Source organism: Bombus terrestris, chromosome 9 (assembly GCF_910591885.1).
Source record: "Bombus terrestris chromosome 9, iyBomTerr1.2, whole genome shotgun sequence".
NCBI classification, from domain to species: Eukaryota; Metazoa; Arthropoda; class Insecta; order Hymenoptera; family Apidae; genus Bombus; species Bombus terrestris.
In genome coordinates this window covers 9,459,062-9,476,412 of record NC_063277.1, presented here as the reverse complement: position 1 = coordinate 9,476,412, position 17,351 = coordinate 9,459,062, and the positions used below count along the sequence as shown (strand labels likewise).

At 31.8% G+C, this 17,351-nt stretch overlaps 1 protein-coding gene across 2 annotated transcripts; it reads left to right on the top strand.

Annotated features, from left to right (window-relative positions):
* Positions 1-12,835: 12,835 nt before the first annotated feature.
* Positions 12,836-16,961, top strand: LOC100648680 (probable DNA double-strand break repair Rad50 ATPase). 2 transcript variants are annotated; one of them, XM_003397681.4, is made up of 7 exons: positions 12,836-14,669; positions 14,764-14,872; positions 14,951-15,870; positions 15,951-16,153; positions 16,214-16,470; positions 16,529-16,687; positions 16,776-16,961. In XM_003397681.4, the coding sequence occupies exons 1-7, from the start codon at positions 13,174-13,176 to the stop codon at positions 16,863-16,865; spliced, it is 3,234 nt and encodes a 1,077-aa protein (XP_003397729.2). In that variant the 5' UTR covers positions 12,836-13,173; the 3' UTR covers positions 16,866-16,961. The 2 variants fall into 2 exon arrangements, with proteins under 2 accessions (XP_003397729.2, XP_012167191.2); XM_012311801.3 differs by having other exon boundaries at positions 16,529-16,691.
* Positions 16,962-17,351: the final 390 nt, after the last annotated feature.

Here is a 17,351-nt window from a genome sequence, read left to right as displayed (position 1 = left end):
TTTTATTAAAAAAAAGTATTCATTATTTTTTAATGTTGTTTGACAGAATGAATTATTAATTTTATTAATAGGAGTTGTTCATATTTTTCAATTAATGAATATGATTAAATATTCGAAAATTTTCAAAATATCTAACACTGGTATATTACAAAATTCTTGCTTCTAGAAATTATTTCTTAGAATTAATAAAAATGTAATGCAATAGCATTTAATTTATTTTCCATTTTATCATTAAATTGTAAAATCTCTCAAGAAGTTTTATACAAGCTAATAAAAATTAAATAGGTACTTATTATATTCACGTCTGATTACTGTTATATGAATCTATCAGAAGCCATATTAATCAACTTCATAAATTAAAGAACAGCGATAATGTATATAATACAAATACGTTTTTAAATGTTATTTAACCTTCCAGTGTTAAACGAAGTTATTAAAGTAAATAATTCTTTTTTAAGAATTGAAAATTGATTTTGCACCTGGATAACAAAATTGAAAAGCTTATATATCCTTTAATATTCTGGACATGAAAATCTAATCTACTTCCTGGATTAAAATAGACATTGAGAATTAATACAAAAGCGCACACAAAATCAATAAATAACGCTCAATCAATCACATCAGAGTACGCGGATTATGTTCGATTGCATGAGTTTATCGGTAGCTGAAATCGAATGCATGTCTAAACTTCAGGAAGGTGGATATATTCGTGAAAAAAATTTCTCGAACAAAGGCACGCTTGTCGCGTTGGAGAAATTCCTATTACGCATCCCTGTATACTCCAGGATCAGCGACGAAGAACGATAAAACGGGTATGTTCAGTTTCCGAGAATCTCTCGTGATTTTCTCTTACTGGTCCGTTTCACGACACAATATTGAAATTCAGTTCTGTTTGCTGGTGTTATATACTCGCCGCGCGTAATTCGTTTCGTGGCGCACTCGTCCACAAAGCTTTGCATGCTTCTCCGTCGTATAAATTAAATCTTCGGATCGTATGACATCTTCGAAGCGATCGATTTTCATATTATATATTTCTAGATCTCGACTAAAAATTCGTCAAATAAACTATAGCGCCGTATGAGCATTCACTTGTAAAATGCTTTGTCTTATTGCACATGGTGGATTGTTCCGTTTAAGGAACTTCGTGTAATAGATATTTTCCAGGACATTTGTGACCGTATTAATGTGTCGACAATGTTGATACTAAAACTAATATCTAAAGCAAACAACCAGCGTATAAGACTTTTTTTAAAGAAATTAAAATTGAAGGATGGGTAATGCGAAGAGAACAACAAGATTTTACTGATAAATTGAACAAAAGCCTTTCAAATACCAAAAAAGGGGTCATGTGTATCTAGAAAAATTAAGAATTGATCATTCTGACATCGTTGTTGTCTAGCTTTAATGGAAAGTTTTTAACTGTATTTAGAATACTTGATCTGTTGAAGTTAAAATATTTTCAAAACTGATGATTTCTTGCATATGACATCGATTTACGTTTAATTAACAAATTATAATTAAAAGAATGTATAATTCCATTTTAAAAAAACCTCCGTTTTGTAAAGCCTAGTTTCTATTTTTAGAATAATAAGCTTATGTTGTCGCTTTGCTTCCGTCGTTTGTCGACAAATCGTTAAAAACATTTCTAAAATAAAGTATGTGAGAAGACGGAAATTAATTTAGCTTCTTGGAAACTCAATTCACAGAAGTGAAATTATGTCATATGCTAATTGTTAATTTAATTTTCTCGTTACCTAAATTACTTGTTTAGTATTTTCTTTCGGCTTTTCACGAAGTATTATAAATAAGCGAAAGGTGTAGACAGGCAGGTAATTTAAAAATGTCATGAAATTTCATTTTGCTGTTTATAAACCAGTTCCATTGTTATTTCGCTTACAAAACAACAGAATATCGCGAAAGCATTGTTTAGAAAGAGTGTTATTTGATAATTTAGCAGTAAGAAATTTAATCAATACGCGTCAGTCAATTAATTAGCTTAAATTATTAAATTAATTAGATTAAAAGAACGACATTTTATATTCTATCAAATATTCTTAATTTAATTCCAAATTTTTCATTTTCTAGTTTTAAATTACCTATTGTAAATAAAATTATCTAAATTTCGTAAAAAAAGTATAAAAATCTGATCAGTTCGAATCAATTTACCTCGAGAGACGATATAATAATACAATTCTTTATTTTAACGTTGCATCATATAATAAAAATAATGCAACACTTTTACTGAAACAACTGTTTAGTAAACACAGTATAACATTAATCGATTTTCTCTTGAAACTTTTCTTTTTTTTATCACCTCTTATATGTATTTAATTGTAGCATTTTAACGTTTCAAATATACTTGTTAATGTTCTGTCTTGTTAATGTGTATGAAAGATGTTTAAAAATGGTTAGATCTTATTCGTTTCAATACAAATCATGATTCTCTTCCTTCAAACTATCTTTGAATTACCTTTGAATATCATTGAATCAATAACAACGGAATACAGTTTCTCTATCTATCCTTTGTGCATATTTGAGCGAATATCTATCAGCAACAAGCAGCTACTTGCTTGCTTTGCATGTTTTTCACGATAATAATTCACTAATTAACGTCAAATTATCTCTTCAAGTACTTTGATATTTCGTAGAACTGTACCCGCTCAAAAAGAGGAAGGAACAATACCGATGAAAAGTATTCAGCGGTTAAAGCCAGATTCCCGCTTGTATTATCATGATATCAGTTCTATCATTATTCACCGCTTTAAAGCTAAGCTATTATTATCAGATAACGCCATATGTGAAATGTCTGGCCGATATATGTACATATATGTGCATTCTTGGAAATTGCAATTGCCATTAAATACGTGGAATGTTACTATTTAATAGCATATCGAAATGTTTAAAAATCTTTCAAATACCAACGTTTTGATTTCTTAACATTAATCGGGTGCTCGAAGAATGCTTGGCACCTATAAAGTCATTTAAAAGTTATTTCGCAATCTCGGAGCGATATGAAGAATTTTAATCATCGCTGACTTCTTTCTTTTTCCACTTTCTTCTTTTTCTACATTATATTCTCCGTTTAAATAGAAAGACACGATTTTCCAAAAGAAATTAATTCATTTCCTCGCTGTTAATCTCTTAAGAAATTACTAAATCTCAAAAAAATGTACCGGAATAAAACTTTATTATTTTAGCACATTAATATTTGTAAAATTATATTAAAAATTATTTCTCAGAAAGAGATCATATTTTTGTACTTATGATGAGAGATTAAACATATAAAATCCAGCTGCAGAATACTACAAAGGGAGAATTTTAATACTGCTACGATCCTCGAATTTTATATCTCAATCTCGTTCCCGTGTCGAAAATAAAAAGTCTTGTAATGTTTTAAGAAAAACTTTAACATAAAATCGAAATAAATGGTCTCACCTAATATGATCCTCGTATACATTAGATATACATACACCATGACTCACAAAAGTATTCAAACATTTGACATAGAACATTTTTATGAATATATTCTCTGCGTTATATAAAAAAAAAATTTGACATTTCAGTTGTACATAAAGCTTACTGATATAATGGGTAATTGACTTCAATTATTCAACAAATGTGTCTCAATAATTTTGTAAAAAGTGACTAAAAAGTTGACTTTTCTAAAATGTAATAAATATCTTATAACGTCAATATATGTATATTGTCTGATTTGTTTTAAACTTTACCAATATAATCATGTTAATTGTATCATGCCGCATCTTATACAAAATGTTCTGTATAACACAGTATATTCCAAATGAGTTCCCACAAGTGTTCCAATATTTTCATGAGGATACATATCTTTTGCCAATCTATTTCGTTCGAATTTTCCAATTTCCGCCTCTTTTTCTACTTTCAACCCAATTGCAAATGCCCAATCGACCAAAACAAATAACAAATTTCTCGCTAATAATCATTTCGCCATTTTTTAACTGTTATCAATACGCGTACATTTGTCAACAATTTTACTCGCTCTATTATTTTCTTCCACAAGAATCGTTCTTTTTTTCCTTTCTCTTTGCGACACTTCGATTAATACTGGCGTGGAAACCGAACCGGAAACATATCGGATCACTCGAACGGCAACAACGTGACGTAGCTGTTTTTATTGCAAGTCGAATAATTAATAACAACTGGATATATGTTGCGATAAAAAGCTTAGAAGAGAAATACTGGATGAATTGGCGTCACGTGGCTTAATAAAACCAGGATCGTTTTATATCGATGGTAAGCCTTCGCTGAACCGCGTCGATCGTTAAACGGATTATTTAACGTATATACAGCCATGAATTTGCTCGCTTATGCGGCTGCGGTTCCCGTTCGTATAATAGCCGCAACGAACGCGACCCGCCAATTACCTTAATCGATGTTTAACGTTTACTGCCGCTGCCAAACTCGGTATTCGACTTCTAACATCCACAAACAAAATCACGGATATTGTTAAGAGTTAGTGGTCACCGTGACGAGGACCGAGGAAACGGTTTATTGTATCATAAATAAGTGTAGTTATTAGTACACTACATTTATGGAAAATTCGCAGGTGCATAATTCATAGAATCCAGACAATATTCAAAAATATATAAAATATGAAGACTTACAGGAGAACTCGATAAGTCGCAATTTCTATTTTTTTATAGCCGAACCTGAATTTTTCCACTATCTTCATAATATCAAATATATTGCTAGTCGTGATAAAACAAAAGAAGATCCAGAATTTGAATTTCTATAATATTTATCAATGATGTAGTATTAACATGTTATATGCGTAAGTATAGTAACTGCGAAGAATAAAATAAAATTATAAAATAAAAATACATATAAAAACATATATGTATATATCCATTTTCTAATTGATAAAATTGGAAAAGAAAATCCTTCTATCGGCTGATGAAGTTAGAACAGTTCTATTATGGAACAAGACATTCAAACTCAGCAGACTGTGTAACTACGTTTTTCTTTATTAGATTCCTAAAGTAGAGAATTCTCCGGTAACATTTTTATTGTTCTTTTTCATATTATAACAACTCGTATGCTCTGTTCAATGGATCGTATATTCGTTTCTTTATCTTTCTAAAATACGTAGGTTTACGCGCGGCTGGCTACTTCGCGGGATCGACGTTCGTCCAAACGTCTTCAGAAGGAATAAATAATTCTGAAGAACGAGGTAAAACGTCGCGGTAAATGCAAAGATCGATCGAGCTTATAGCGTACTTTGCGACGAGAACCATTTCGAGTTTACTGCCGACTGAGCGTCCAAAACGATTGACTCCGATTCTATCTGCGATATTACAAAGACGAAATTTATTCGATCTTTACCGTACAAGTGAAATGATCTCGAGAATGAATCATCGAACATCATTCAGTTTTGTTCGAGATCAAAATTGGTTCCAATACGATCGTGCTTTCTAGTTATATGAAAATGACACGTAAATACTTCATTATAAATTATGAAGCACTATTTTCAATACGATAAATTCACTACAGGATACCAAATGAAATAGCGTATGTATATAAATGAATAATACACATTAATATTTAATAGGAAGTTAATAAAACGGAAGAAAAAGAATCACATGGCAAAGAGTAATGGAAAATAAACATTTAAAAAATTATAATAAATAACCGGTAAGATAGCTAAGTTTTTAAATTTCTAGAACGTGCGAGTATTTCAGACTGGTTCTTATAAATGTTTCTTATATTTAGGTTGATAGAAATTTCTAACGTACCTACACCAAAGCAATTTTTCATTTTAATTTTTCTCCAAAATATGACGCTCCTGATAGATTCCTCTTGAAATCGTAGATATTTTAGACTTTCGTATCTTTCGATCACCTGAAAAGGAAGATGATAGTTATAAAATAATAACAATATAGTCATAAAATAATAGTTATAAATGATAACAGAAATATATTTATCAAGTTTTGGTATAGTCATAAAATAATAGTTATAAATGATAACAGAAATATATTTATCAAGTTTTGGTATTATATTTAAAAATCAATACCCTTGAAAATAGTATACATCGTAGTATAATTTTGTTGGATATATATTTGTTGACTTTTCCATTGCTCGTAGCTTTATCGCAGAAGCAAGCTCGGTCATAGCGATAAATATAATAAAATAATCGAAGAGATTAGTTGAGGTAGTTTTCACGGCTGGGTAAGGCTGACGCAGAGCAGAACGATATACCGTGAATGCTCCGGATGGATACATGTGAAGAGATACGGATGCCGTCTCGAGAAGAGAACAGAAGACACGAGGGTGCAGAAGCCAGAAGCCAGCGGCGAGGGAATTGGAAGAGAGCGAAAGGGAGAATCGGGTCCCGATGCACTGCAGAGACAGCATAGCCATCGGTCTTGCCGCGGTTTTCCAAGATCCTCGAGTTTATCTCCGAGAGTTTATCTTCAGGAACGGCAGGGAAGTGATCTAAGTTTCATCCGGTTGGCGGGCCGTCAGACTCGAGGCTATTCGGCTGCTGGTTATCTTTCAGTGGTGTCAAGAGCCTTGCCCAACGCAGCTTTCGATAACGCCCTTTTCGCGTAGTTACACGACAATCTATCATGCCACCAAAAACCTATTTTGTATCCTGCATAATGTTCGCGTGCGACCACGTTTTCGAACCTGTCTGCCATTCAACAAGGAGAACGAGAATATTCGTGTATAAAAAGCTGACTGCTTTATTGTTGAAAGCAATTAATTTCGTCTATGGATATGTTTGTTTTCAACTCTGCAGCATTCCTTTAGTTATTTTTTTTTTTTTTTTCAGTAGGGTTCAGAATTTTGAAATTTGATTGGGAATAATTAATTACAATATCAATTTCTAGAAAATAGATAGAAATATATAATATTGAAGACAGGCCTGATTTAATTTTAGTTATGGTTATTTATTGATTTGTATTTCTTATATACGAAGACAGCTCCCTTTTCTGCACAGTTCAAAAATAATTACTTTTCTTTTAGCAAACGAAACGTTATCTTTATATTGTAGCAGTCATATTTCAGATACCGAAAAGTAAAATAAAAATGGAATATTCCTCTAGTGTGTCAGTAAATAGTGTAAATATACTATTAAACTCTGGAATGAATCATTTTAAGAATTCTAAAGCTACGTTAACCGATCTAGTTCTACTTAATCTAGTTCCACTTAATTCTACCGTTGTCAACTACATTTTAATAAAATACAGATAATATTCATTTAAAATTCCCAGTAGTACATCATGTAAAATAAATACATAAAACAATATAGCATCAGAAGGCAATACGTGAAATAATTTTTGATGCGAGTATCAAGTTGTATAAAACATATTACGGAACATTTAATTTGTCATTTTATCGAATAATTTAATATTCTGCATTTTTTCGGTTAAATTTCGTATTCAACAGCTATTATATTATCTTATCAATTATCCTTTTTGCACGAAATATTCCTATAGATTGTGAAATATTGCGTTTGATAATAAAGAGATACTTTGAACAATATCAATAACGATTACACAAAAAGTGAAAAAACGAGAACTTGGAAACAAGCAATTGCTGCATTTCTAAATATATAAATATAGAATTAATTATTAAGCAGATAAAACGATTAAAAATATAAAAATGTCAAATTATCTAAAATTCCATTATTTCCAATGTTATTAAACTAAAAAATATATGTATTACTATTTGCAAATGATTAAAATACTTGTACGTCAAATAATCCTTAAAACTTTTCTTTGTCTACGATAATATTTTCTTTTTCGAATAATATGAAACGTCGGAAGATAAAGTTTTACACAAGAAGAAATTATTATTTTACGTCGACAAGAAGAATTATCATCATTCCGAGTATAATACAATTTTCAAAGTACTTTATGCATATTCCTTGAAGCGTACTACTTTGAAGTTCCTTCGTTCTTCTGCATTCACGTGTAGGCAAATTTTAGACCAGCACCTTTACATACTCTGTTTACTCTTGGTGTCACGTTCTAAGGCATAGCATCACTTCAGCGACAAAGAGAATTGTTACTTTCGTATCTAAAATTTCTTGGAAGGAAAAAGGTAAGCACTTAAAACAATACAACGTAAGAAAATGAAGGTTTAACATGTAAAAATATATTTAAGTAAGAAATATATTACGATGTATTTCAACAAAATTATAAGTTGGTAGATTTCGTTGTTAAACATTTATAATAGTCCTCTTACAATAAAATTTCTGTAACGTTTAACGTTTATTATATCAAACATAATAAATTGGAATCTCTCTCTCTCTTTCTTTCTACAATATTAATTTATTGTATATTAAAACATGGATGTTGCTTACGCAGAAAAGTACCCTTTTGAATATATCTTAATGTCCAATTGGAAATGATATATGCAGTGAAAAAGATGCATGTCGTTCTCTTTTATTATTTCGTTTAAACTCTCAGACCGATTATATCATAAAATAAGCAACAAATGTTTCGACTGAATAAGATTTGTGAGATTATTTTATTGTAAACTTCTTCTCATATTGCTTAAGCCAATTTAAAAAAAGTTATGCTTTCGTTTATTACATTGCTTCATTGCATTGGTTTCGAAACTATCGTTTTTATGACTATAATTTTTATGACGAAATGTCATTTTCTAACCATAAAGGATATGATCCTTTTGATTACAAAAGAGTATTATTTTCATCAACAATTAAAATATTGATTTTTCGAAATTCTACGGGAATGTAATATAAACTTCATAGACATATGTCTAATTACGGTAGAAGTAAAAATGGTGTAACATATTTGACAGATAATTCGAGAAGTACCTGATCCATTTCTCTCAATGATCTATCTCTACCAGTTGTCCTAACTCTCCTATTTTATCCTCCGTGGAGCAAAAGAAATATAATTAATTCTCGCATACAAAAAATTAACACGCTCCATTTCCACCGGGAAGATCTATCGTTACAGAGCGAGAGCCATACGCGAAATACAATATTTAGCTGAGCACGAGCAAAGAAACATTTTTCGACAGATACGCTCCGATAGCCGACTTGAATAAACATTGCATCGTGTGCAACGTGTGTATACAGAATTTAAAAGGAAAACAAGGAAACAGCGATATGTTCTTTGTAGCCAGTCACAGCCGCAGACAATGGGAACGGGCAAAGCACGCATTCAATTCCAGTGACCGTGAGTAGATGTACCATTCGACTGGACGATCGGCAGAGTATAAAGGGTTAAATTTGCTTTTCTTCGAACATGCAACTCCTTCTCCAGCCACAGGTCCACAGGGATCGTTAGGCCCGAGTTATTAGTTATCAGCCGATTCCCACGGCGTTGTCAATGTTCTCCTCTCCTTGGTCCAGGTTATTGATCGACCGTTCGGAAGATTCCTGGCACCGGGGTCACTTCTAGTAGACTGCTCGTCCAGCAGGAAACAGAGTGGTAGTTATCCCCGGAAAGAAGATCAGCCAACGAACTTATTGATTGTACTTTCGAACTTGTTCTCCCTCTCTGTACGGTGGTGTCTGCTGACTATTGCACACTGTCGCAGATCAAAGATACTTCAAGCCTAGTGATCCTCGTCAAATTTCGTCGCGTCTGCCCGATTCCACGGAATCCTTGTTTCCACTACTTGTCCTGTTCGGTATCTGTTTGCTTCACCAGTATCGTATAACTGTCATCTTCATCTATAACGAAAGATGCAAAGATAGTTTTCGTCTACATTTTATCCAAAGCGAGCAGTGAACAAAATGAAGCCAATCTCTGTTTTTTGATGAACTGAATCGATGATTCATTCGTAGCAGGTTTCCTTCGCTCTTCCGATATTTCAGGGCAACATTCATTACTTCAGTCGCTGATATTTTGAAAATTAGCAAAATTCGATTATCGGACAAGTATACTGTAACAAATAGTTCAGCTTTCACATTTCACGTTCACCGTGGATGAATCATTTGCGATGCGCATCGAAAGCGTAAAAGTGTAAATTCGTCGACGTGCATTGGAAATTCATAGCAACGATCGTGATAGGAAACGATCGACCAACGGAACAACTCCAGTTCGCGAAATTGTCAGGTTAAGTGTAAACCAATCGTACTCGAGTGCCTCTGAAATGCGTCATCTTCCGCTTTAGTAAACACAGCGAAATGTTGATCCACCGAATCTTGGTCAACGGGAGCACGGACGACTGTGCCTCGAGTTCAACTACGCTCCTTCCATGCGCTGCGTCCTTTCATGCGAAACATACCGATTATTCTCTTGTATCTAATTTGGATAACTGACGCAATTTATTCTTAAAATAAGCTATAAAGAGATCTAGGGCTAAGATTGTGGAAACAAGATGGCGTGTTACAGCTCAATGGAGGAAGCGTCCATTAATCGAGGCATTAGCTGTTTACGGTTCGATAAACGGAGAGAATTACGTTTCTATCGATAATTTATACTAAGTGGACTCCGAAATCTAGATAGTAGAAAAGTAGGTATCTAAATGTTCTATAATAGGATACTCCTGTGGTCTTTAGATAAAAGGATAGTTAAAATTAAAGGATAGTCAAAGATAAATGAAGATTATCAAAATTGTATTTTTGTTTTGTGAATTAGAATTAAATTTATATTTTTGTCATTGCCTTCATTGTCACTATAATTCTGACTATCAATGTATAAAACATATAAATACACATTGGAGACCAATAGTTGTAGACCAATCGACCGATGGTACTAGGTAGTCTGTTATGATTAACAGTGAAAACAGTGTTCGTCGAAATTAATTTCTGTTCAAATAAATAAGAATTTGTAAGTTTAGAGTATTCAAATTGTAATGTATCACATAGCTACTTGGTCCCTGCCAAAATATACATATGCATAAATAATTTAGGGGTCTTAAAAAATTCTTGCCACGCAATTGTTCAACAGATAATCTATTTCTTGAGCTGAGAACTTCGATACTATTTTAAGAAGTTGCCAATCGTTGAAAAATACTTTTTATTATTTTATTAAGCAGAGATCGCGAAACAGTTGATCGAGTGAAATTGTCTCCATTCCTAGCCACCATCTTTTAGTCGTAGAATCAATAATTCAAGAGATACGACGAATGACAACTTCAGAAACTTGAAGAAACATTAACGTATAACAAAAGTTGAAGCAGTTGATCGGGTCGATTGACCCGCATACCGTTCTTCGCATCGCCGGGGAAACTAAACGACTAAGAACGATATCAGGGATATGGAAGAGGACGTGGGATTGTTTGCACTATATAGATATACCTATGCGAACTACGTTTACCATATATTAAACACACAAAGGAGAGATTATTAATACCGTGTAAGAAGTATCAAATTTTATTAGCATTTACAAGAGTTGTAGTAGTGAGAATCATGGAAAGCAAACGAAGAATTAAAAGAACCCGTCATTACGCAGGTACGTAAGTTTCTAAAATGAAATGATCGAAATATGATATAACTTTTTAGTAACTAACTCGAGTTAATTACGAGCGAATTTGATACGAAACTCGTTAGCTGTATTCGTGTAAATTGATCGTTGCCAGGCTATGTAGGTATATCGTTGTCAACCTATATAGGTATATCATAAGAATGTCGTTTATGCTTTCACTCCGTCCCTTATTCTCGTTCGTTTAGAGAACAGGAATGGAAAGAAAGGATTAGCACTTTATTATCGCTATAGTTCGTTAGTAAATGAGGTTAATGGCTGTTACAGCTTCAGCAAACCGCGTTCAACCCCGGAATCGAATCATGCCACCGAACTCGATACCTAATCGTAAAGTAATATTCCACGCAACCTCGGAATTCTACACCACGTACTGAACTTCCAAATGGATCCGAAGCTCGTTCTCGAACGTTCAGAATCGCGTAATCTGCGTTTTTTTTCAGAGAGATCATCTTCGATGTTCCCCACAATATTGTCGCAAAACGTACACCGAACACGAAGATTATCGTTCTTGAATCGCAAACAATAACGTCAACAATTTGTTGAATGATTGGACTTCGTATTGTTTCCGGCTTTATATTCTGGAAAGCCAGCATAATGACTCCGTACGGATGTACGTTGCGCTGGATAGAGTAATTTTATGTTATCACCAAACATTCAAAGTTCTTAAAAAGAATTTTTCGAACATTCATTTTTTTTCAGTGTTCTTCTATATTCAAGTGAAATAAAGGAAAATGATTTAGTTTAGCTCCGTGTGATCAACGTTTTTAATATAATTATAACGACCGAAATAAGTTGTATTTCTTCAGCACGTAAAATAAAATAAACAAACAATTAATTTAAAATTTAGTATCTCATTTCCTTATTTCCTTTAGTTTCTTATATGTGGTATATTGGAATACAAAGAAGTATAATTAGATTTCTTTCGACATCTTTTTCTTGTAATAACATAACATTTTCTTCTAATACAATACCAATTTCAGGGGATGCATAGTTCTCACGACCAGTTCGTATATTTCTACACATACATATCATATAGATTTCATAAGGATAGAACGTAGCATAAATTTATATTTCATTTTTGTGACAAAATGAAAAATGAAAAGTGGAAAGTGGAAATAAAATATATATCTAATATAAATGGAGAACGGAAAACGATAAAGCTTTATGAATAAAAGGATTAAATATTCAGTTGAAAGTTCAGTTATAAATCATGTCATATTGATTTCGACAACAAACTTAATAAATTCGATATGTAAATTATTTAACAACTTTTTTTACTTTTTTATATATACGATTAAAGAAAAGAATTGAAAATAAATTATATTATAAAAAACATTAATTTAAAGAATTTAAAGTGCATTGTGCTGCCATCTGTCGATGGCATCAACGTATTTTTAGTTAAAACATGATGCGGATGCATCTGTTCGAATATTTGTTTGGTTAGTTTACGGATTTTTTAAAATATGTGTATCATAATGAAATTTTTTGGTGGAAAATAGAAAATGAGTGACAATCGTTTAAGAACACTTCTAAATTGTCTATACTATCGAGGTTTATAACCATCTTTTAGTATTAAATGAATAAGGTAGTGAATTCAATCTTTTGTTTACACTTTTTACTGTTTTGGAGGGATGTATAAAATATTGTGTAAATACTGTGTACATACGAATTTTTTGGGAACATACGATAATTGGATTTGATTTGCTTTGGTGAAAGGAAATTTAAATGGATGATGAGTGATTCTGATGATACAGATGTTTTGCTCTTAATTCCACCTGATCTATTCCTTGTGTCGTCATCTTCAGAATCTGATGTTAATTCTGATCGAATGAAAGATTGTTATAGTAATAAAAAAACTGGAGTAATATCCGAACTTGTGGAGCATATGCAATCATTAGAAAGCAGAGTTTGTGCTATCGAATCCAAAGATACTAGCTTAGATGCTACTTTGCTAAATAATTCATTGGAATCACAAATTCAGAGTAATTCAGTTGCCAAGTTTAGGCAAACATTACCCAAAACTAGATTTTCTGTGAGTGAAAATTGTAGCTTACAAAATACACCTGTAAAACCTCGTCAATCCTTGTCTGTTCCACCAACCCCTAATGGTCACTCATTACCAAACCATATCTATAATTCTCATCAGAATGACATAAACTTGGGGAATCGTCTCTCTGTGTCTATGGGTACTAATGCAACTAATGCTAATGAACACGATGAAAATAACCATGACTCTCTAACGTCCCAGTCCTCTGTGGTGGTTTCCCCTACTGCTTGCAATGTGGGTTTTCCGCATGTTACGGTTACTTCTCCAGGAGGGAAATTTCATTCTCATCCAGCCAATTGTAAACATACAAATAATATATGTATTAAATCTCCTTCCAATCAATTGCATTCAATGCCATCTACCTCAACTTTACTTAGCACAACAGAAGAACCACAGTCGCATTCTAAAACTAACATACCAGAAATGGAGATCTCTGATGTTGATGAACTACTTCAAGAGATGGAAGCTACTGAACTAGAATTATCAAAAAGGATAAACAGGGTTTCCATGCATAATTATCTTAAGGAACAAAATGGTATATTATCTAATGAGAGTAGCAATAGTCTTGGAAGTAAAGACTATAGGACTGCACATAGACAATCTGTTAATCGAAAATTAGAATTTAAGCCACATGAGTCAAGTGAATGTCATGATATTTTGTTATTGAAATCTAACAAAAAGTCTGATGTTTTTGCTGATATATCCTTGCCATATATTGATTCATTTCATATGAATGAGACTGATAAAATGATCTCAGAATTTAAAACATGGGGACAAAGTATGCAAAATCAAGTGTCAAAGACTGAAGAGGTAGAAAGTATAGATAAATCGATGAATTCAAGCAGTATTGATAAGTCAGTTGTTAAAGCAGCTGATACACAAAAGAGGGAACCAATTACTCAACAAATCCCTTTAAATGTAGACAATGTAAATAGTATAACTAATATGCATAATACTCAAACACATAGCACTCATAAAAAGTTAGATACTTCATTGCATAATGAATTAATACAAAGTAATACTGCAACAAAAGGTACAGAATGTAATGCATTATATTTGCCAGAACCTTACAAAAGTTTAGAACATAATGGAAATGTGCAATATATAAAGCAAACACATGATATACCACTTATTAAGAATATTGCTCATGCATCAACAAATACAGAATATTTTCCAAGGTAATTTTTGTTATAAACAAAATTATATATCTGTATGTGTGTGTTTAATAAAAAATTTAGTTTCGGGAGTAATATAATTTTACTTTTATTCTAGAAAATCTCAACGGCTTTTGTCATTATCAGATTTCTGGGAAAATAATGGTACTAAAACACAAGAAGAACTACACAGAATTAAATTAGAAGAAGAAAAATTCCGACGAGAGGTATATAAAAATTTATTTTGTCAATTTTTGTATATTTTAAATAAATTATTCCATTGAATAATAGGAAACTTTTTACAGCATTGTGAACACTTAATTCAAGAACTCCAAAAACGATTGCTAGAACAACAAGAAAAGGTAGCAGTAGCACTTAGAGTAGATAATGAAAAAAATGAATTGATAACACAATTTCACAATGCATGGTCCAAATTAAAGCAACAAGTGCATGTGTTAGAAATTGAACACAGTGCTTTGCAAACAAATCTTAAGAATGTAACAGAAAAACATCAATTAGAGATTTCAGAATTTCAATCACAGATAAAACGTTTTGAAGGTGAATTATCGAAAGCTTTAGACCTTGCAGCTGGATATAAAGAAAAAAATGACATTGCCACAAAGGAAAAGGTAGAGTTATTGAAAAATCATGCTGATGAATTGGAAAATTATAAATCATTTGTACAAGAAGCAGAAAATAGGTACGAAAAATTGAAAGTAGAATATAATAAATTAGTAGAAAAACATCAACAATCTGAAGAATCATTAAAGACTCTTCAAAAAGAGTTAGGCAAAGAACGATTAAAAGGTGGAGAAGTTAGAAACGAAATGGATGTCATTCATAAAGCTCTAGATACTTGTGAAGCCGAATTGACTGTACTCAAACAAGAAAAAGAAAATTTACAACTAAAATTAAAAGAAGAAAATAACAGAAATTTAATTCTAGAACAAAAAAATACTTCGCTGCTTTCAACTCTTGACGACGCCAAAAAAGCCGAGAAATTAGCCAAAGATGAAACTAGATATCTCGTAGAGCAAAAGGAAAAAATTAGATCTGAATTACAAGAAATTTACCAGAAACAAGTTGATGAGGTAGTAAAAGCTAAATTACAAGAATTTCAAACTCAACTTGATGCTGCTGAATCAGAATTTGTCGAGGAATTAAAAACTAGACAACAGGTTATTGCTGAATGTGCAGCTAGAAAAATTAAAGACATTATAGATAAGTATGTATTTCTTTTAAGTATATTTCAAGTCATTTGAAGAAAACCAATAACTATATAATTATTAATAATAATTTATTCAGGCATAAATTAGAAATAAATTTACTAGAAGAAAAACATAAAGAAGAGAAAAGATTATGTGAGCTTCAGTTAGCAGAAGCTTTACAGAAATCATCCTTTTTGGAAGCGCAACTTAATTCTCAACGTGCTACTAAATCTCAACTTGCAGAACAACTTCATTCAGTGATGCAGAAACAATGGCAACAAGCTTTACGAATTATATCAGGTAGAATTATTATATTGTAACTTATTGTTTACTCATAATATAATTTATATTGATTTATAGGGGAAAATATGGAAAATTTGACTCCTCTCGAAAAAATTCATGCTGAAAAATTATTTGAATCAAGAGGTCCAAAAAAGTCTGAATCAATGCCAAACTGCTATACAAAGATTTCCCAGGAACCAACAAAGTTAATGTCGTACGTAACTGATGCACAAAATTTTCGTGATCAAAGTGAATGTACCATGACATCACTGGATGAAACTCCAGTAGCTAGCAGGAAAATATCTAAGGATGATCTCCGAAAATATGTGAGGCTGGTAAGTTCTAGTTGATTTTAATATCTATATCTGTAAAATAAGATTTGATATTTCCTAGATTGATGAGATGCAACAAGCAAAGGAAGAATTTTCAAAAATTACGGGAGGTATTTCAAGTTCACCTTTACTATGCAGAGAAGTACCAAGGAAACATTATTTAAAAAAGGAACCAAGTATTAGAGATGAGGATAATATTGTGTGGCAGCCTGTATCAGAAGTAGGTACATAGGTCTACTTCATATTATTTTAAAATATTATAATTTAGGTAAAATTTCATTAATATATACTATATTTTACATTCCTAGATTACTCAAGAAAACAGTGAATTTATTCCAATTTCACAGAAGATATCTACAAAGGGAGAACAACAAAAGGTAAAACCACCATGGAAATAATTTATGGTATTTATAAGTGGATCATAATAAGTTTATTATTAAAATATGTACAATAAATATTTTTTACTTAAATAAAATATATTTTACATATAATAATTAGTAAATAAATACTATTTTTAATTATTCTATCTTTTCCTCGAATAATAATTTTATACGCGATATAACTTTTTATTTCCGAAATTTCGTTTTAGCATTAATTATTTTATTCCGACTACTATGTAGAGGAAAAGGATGTCCGATAAAGAAATATAAACGATAACGTACGTATCTCTTTCGTCAGATCAGTGTTAATTTATATACGCCCCCCTTAGAATCGTTTTGAAATGACTACGTTACTATTACATTATATGTACGTATACACTTGAATGAAACATTTTACTTTTTGCATAAAAATAATATAAATTATCAATAAAATGTTTGTTCTTAACATAATAAACAAATCATATGTGGTCAGTTTAAACACTATTATCCTATAAGGTTAGGACT

What these genes read in the sequence shown, in the direction of transcription:
- LOC100648680 (XM_003397681.4), top strand. Translation starts at nt 13,174, where the DNA reads ATGATGAGTGATTCTGATGATACAGATGTTTTGCTCTTAATTCCACCT. An exon ending in ATTAAAGACATTATAGATAA is followed by an intron (nt 15,871 to 15,950) that starts GTATGTATTTCT and finishes TAATTTATTCAG; the next exon opens with GCATAAATTAGAAATAAATT. An exon ending in TCCGAAAATATGTGAGGCTG is followed by an intron (nt 16,471 to 16,528) that starts GTAAGTTCTAGT and finishes GATATTTCCTAG; the next exon opens with ATTGATGAGATGCAACAAGC.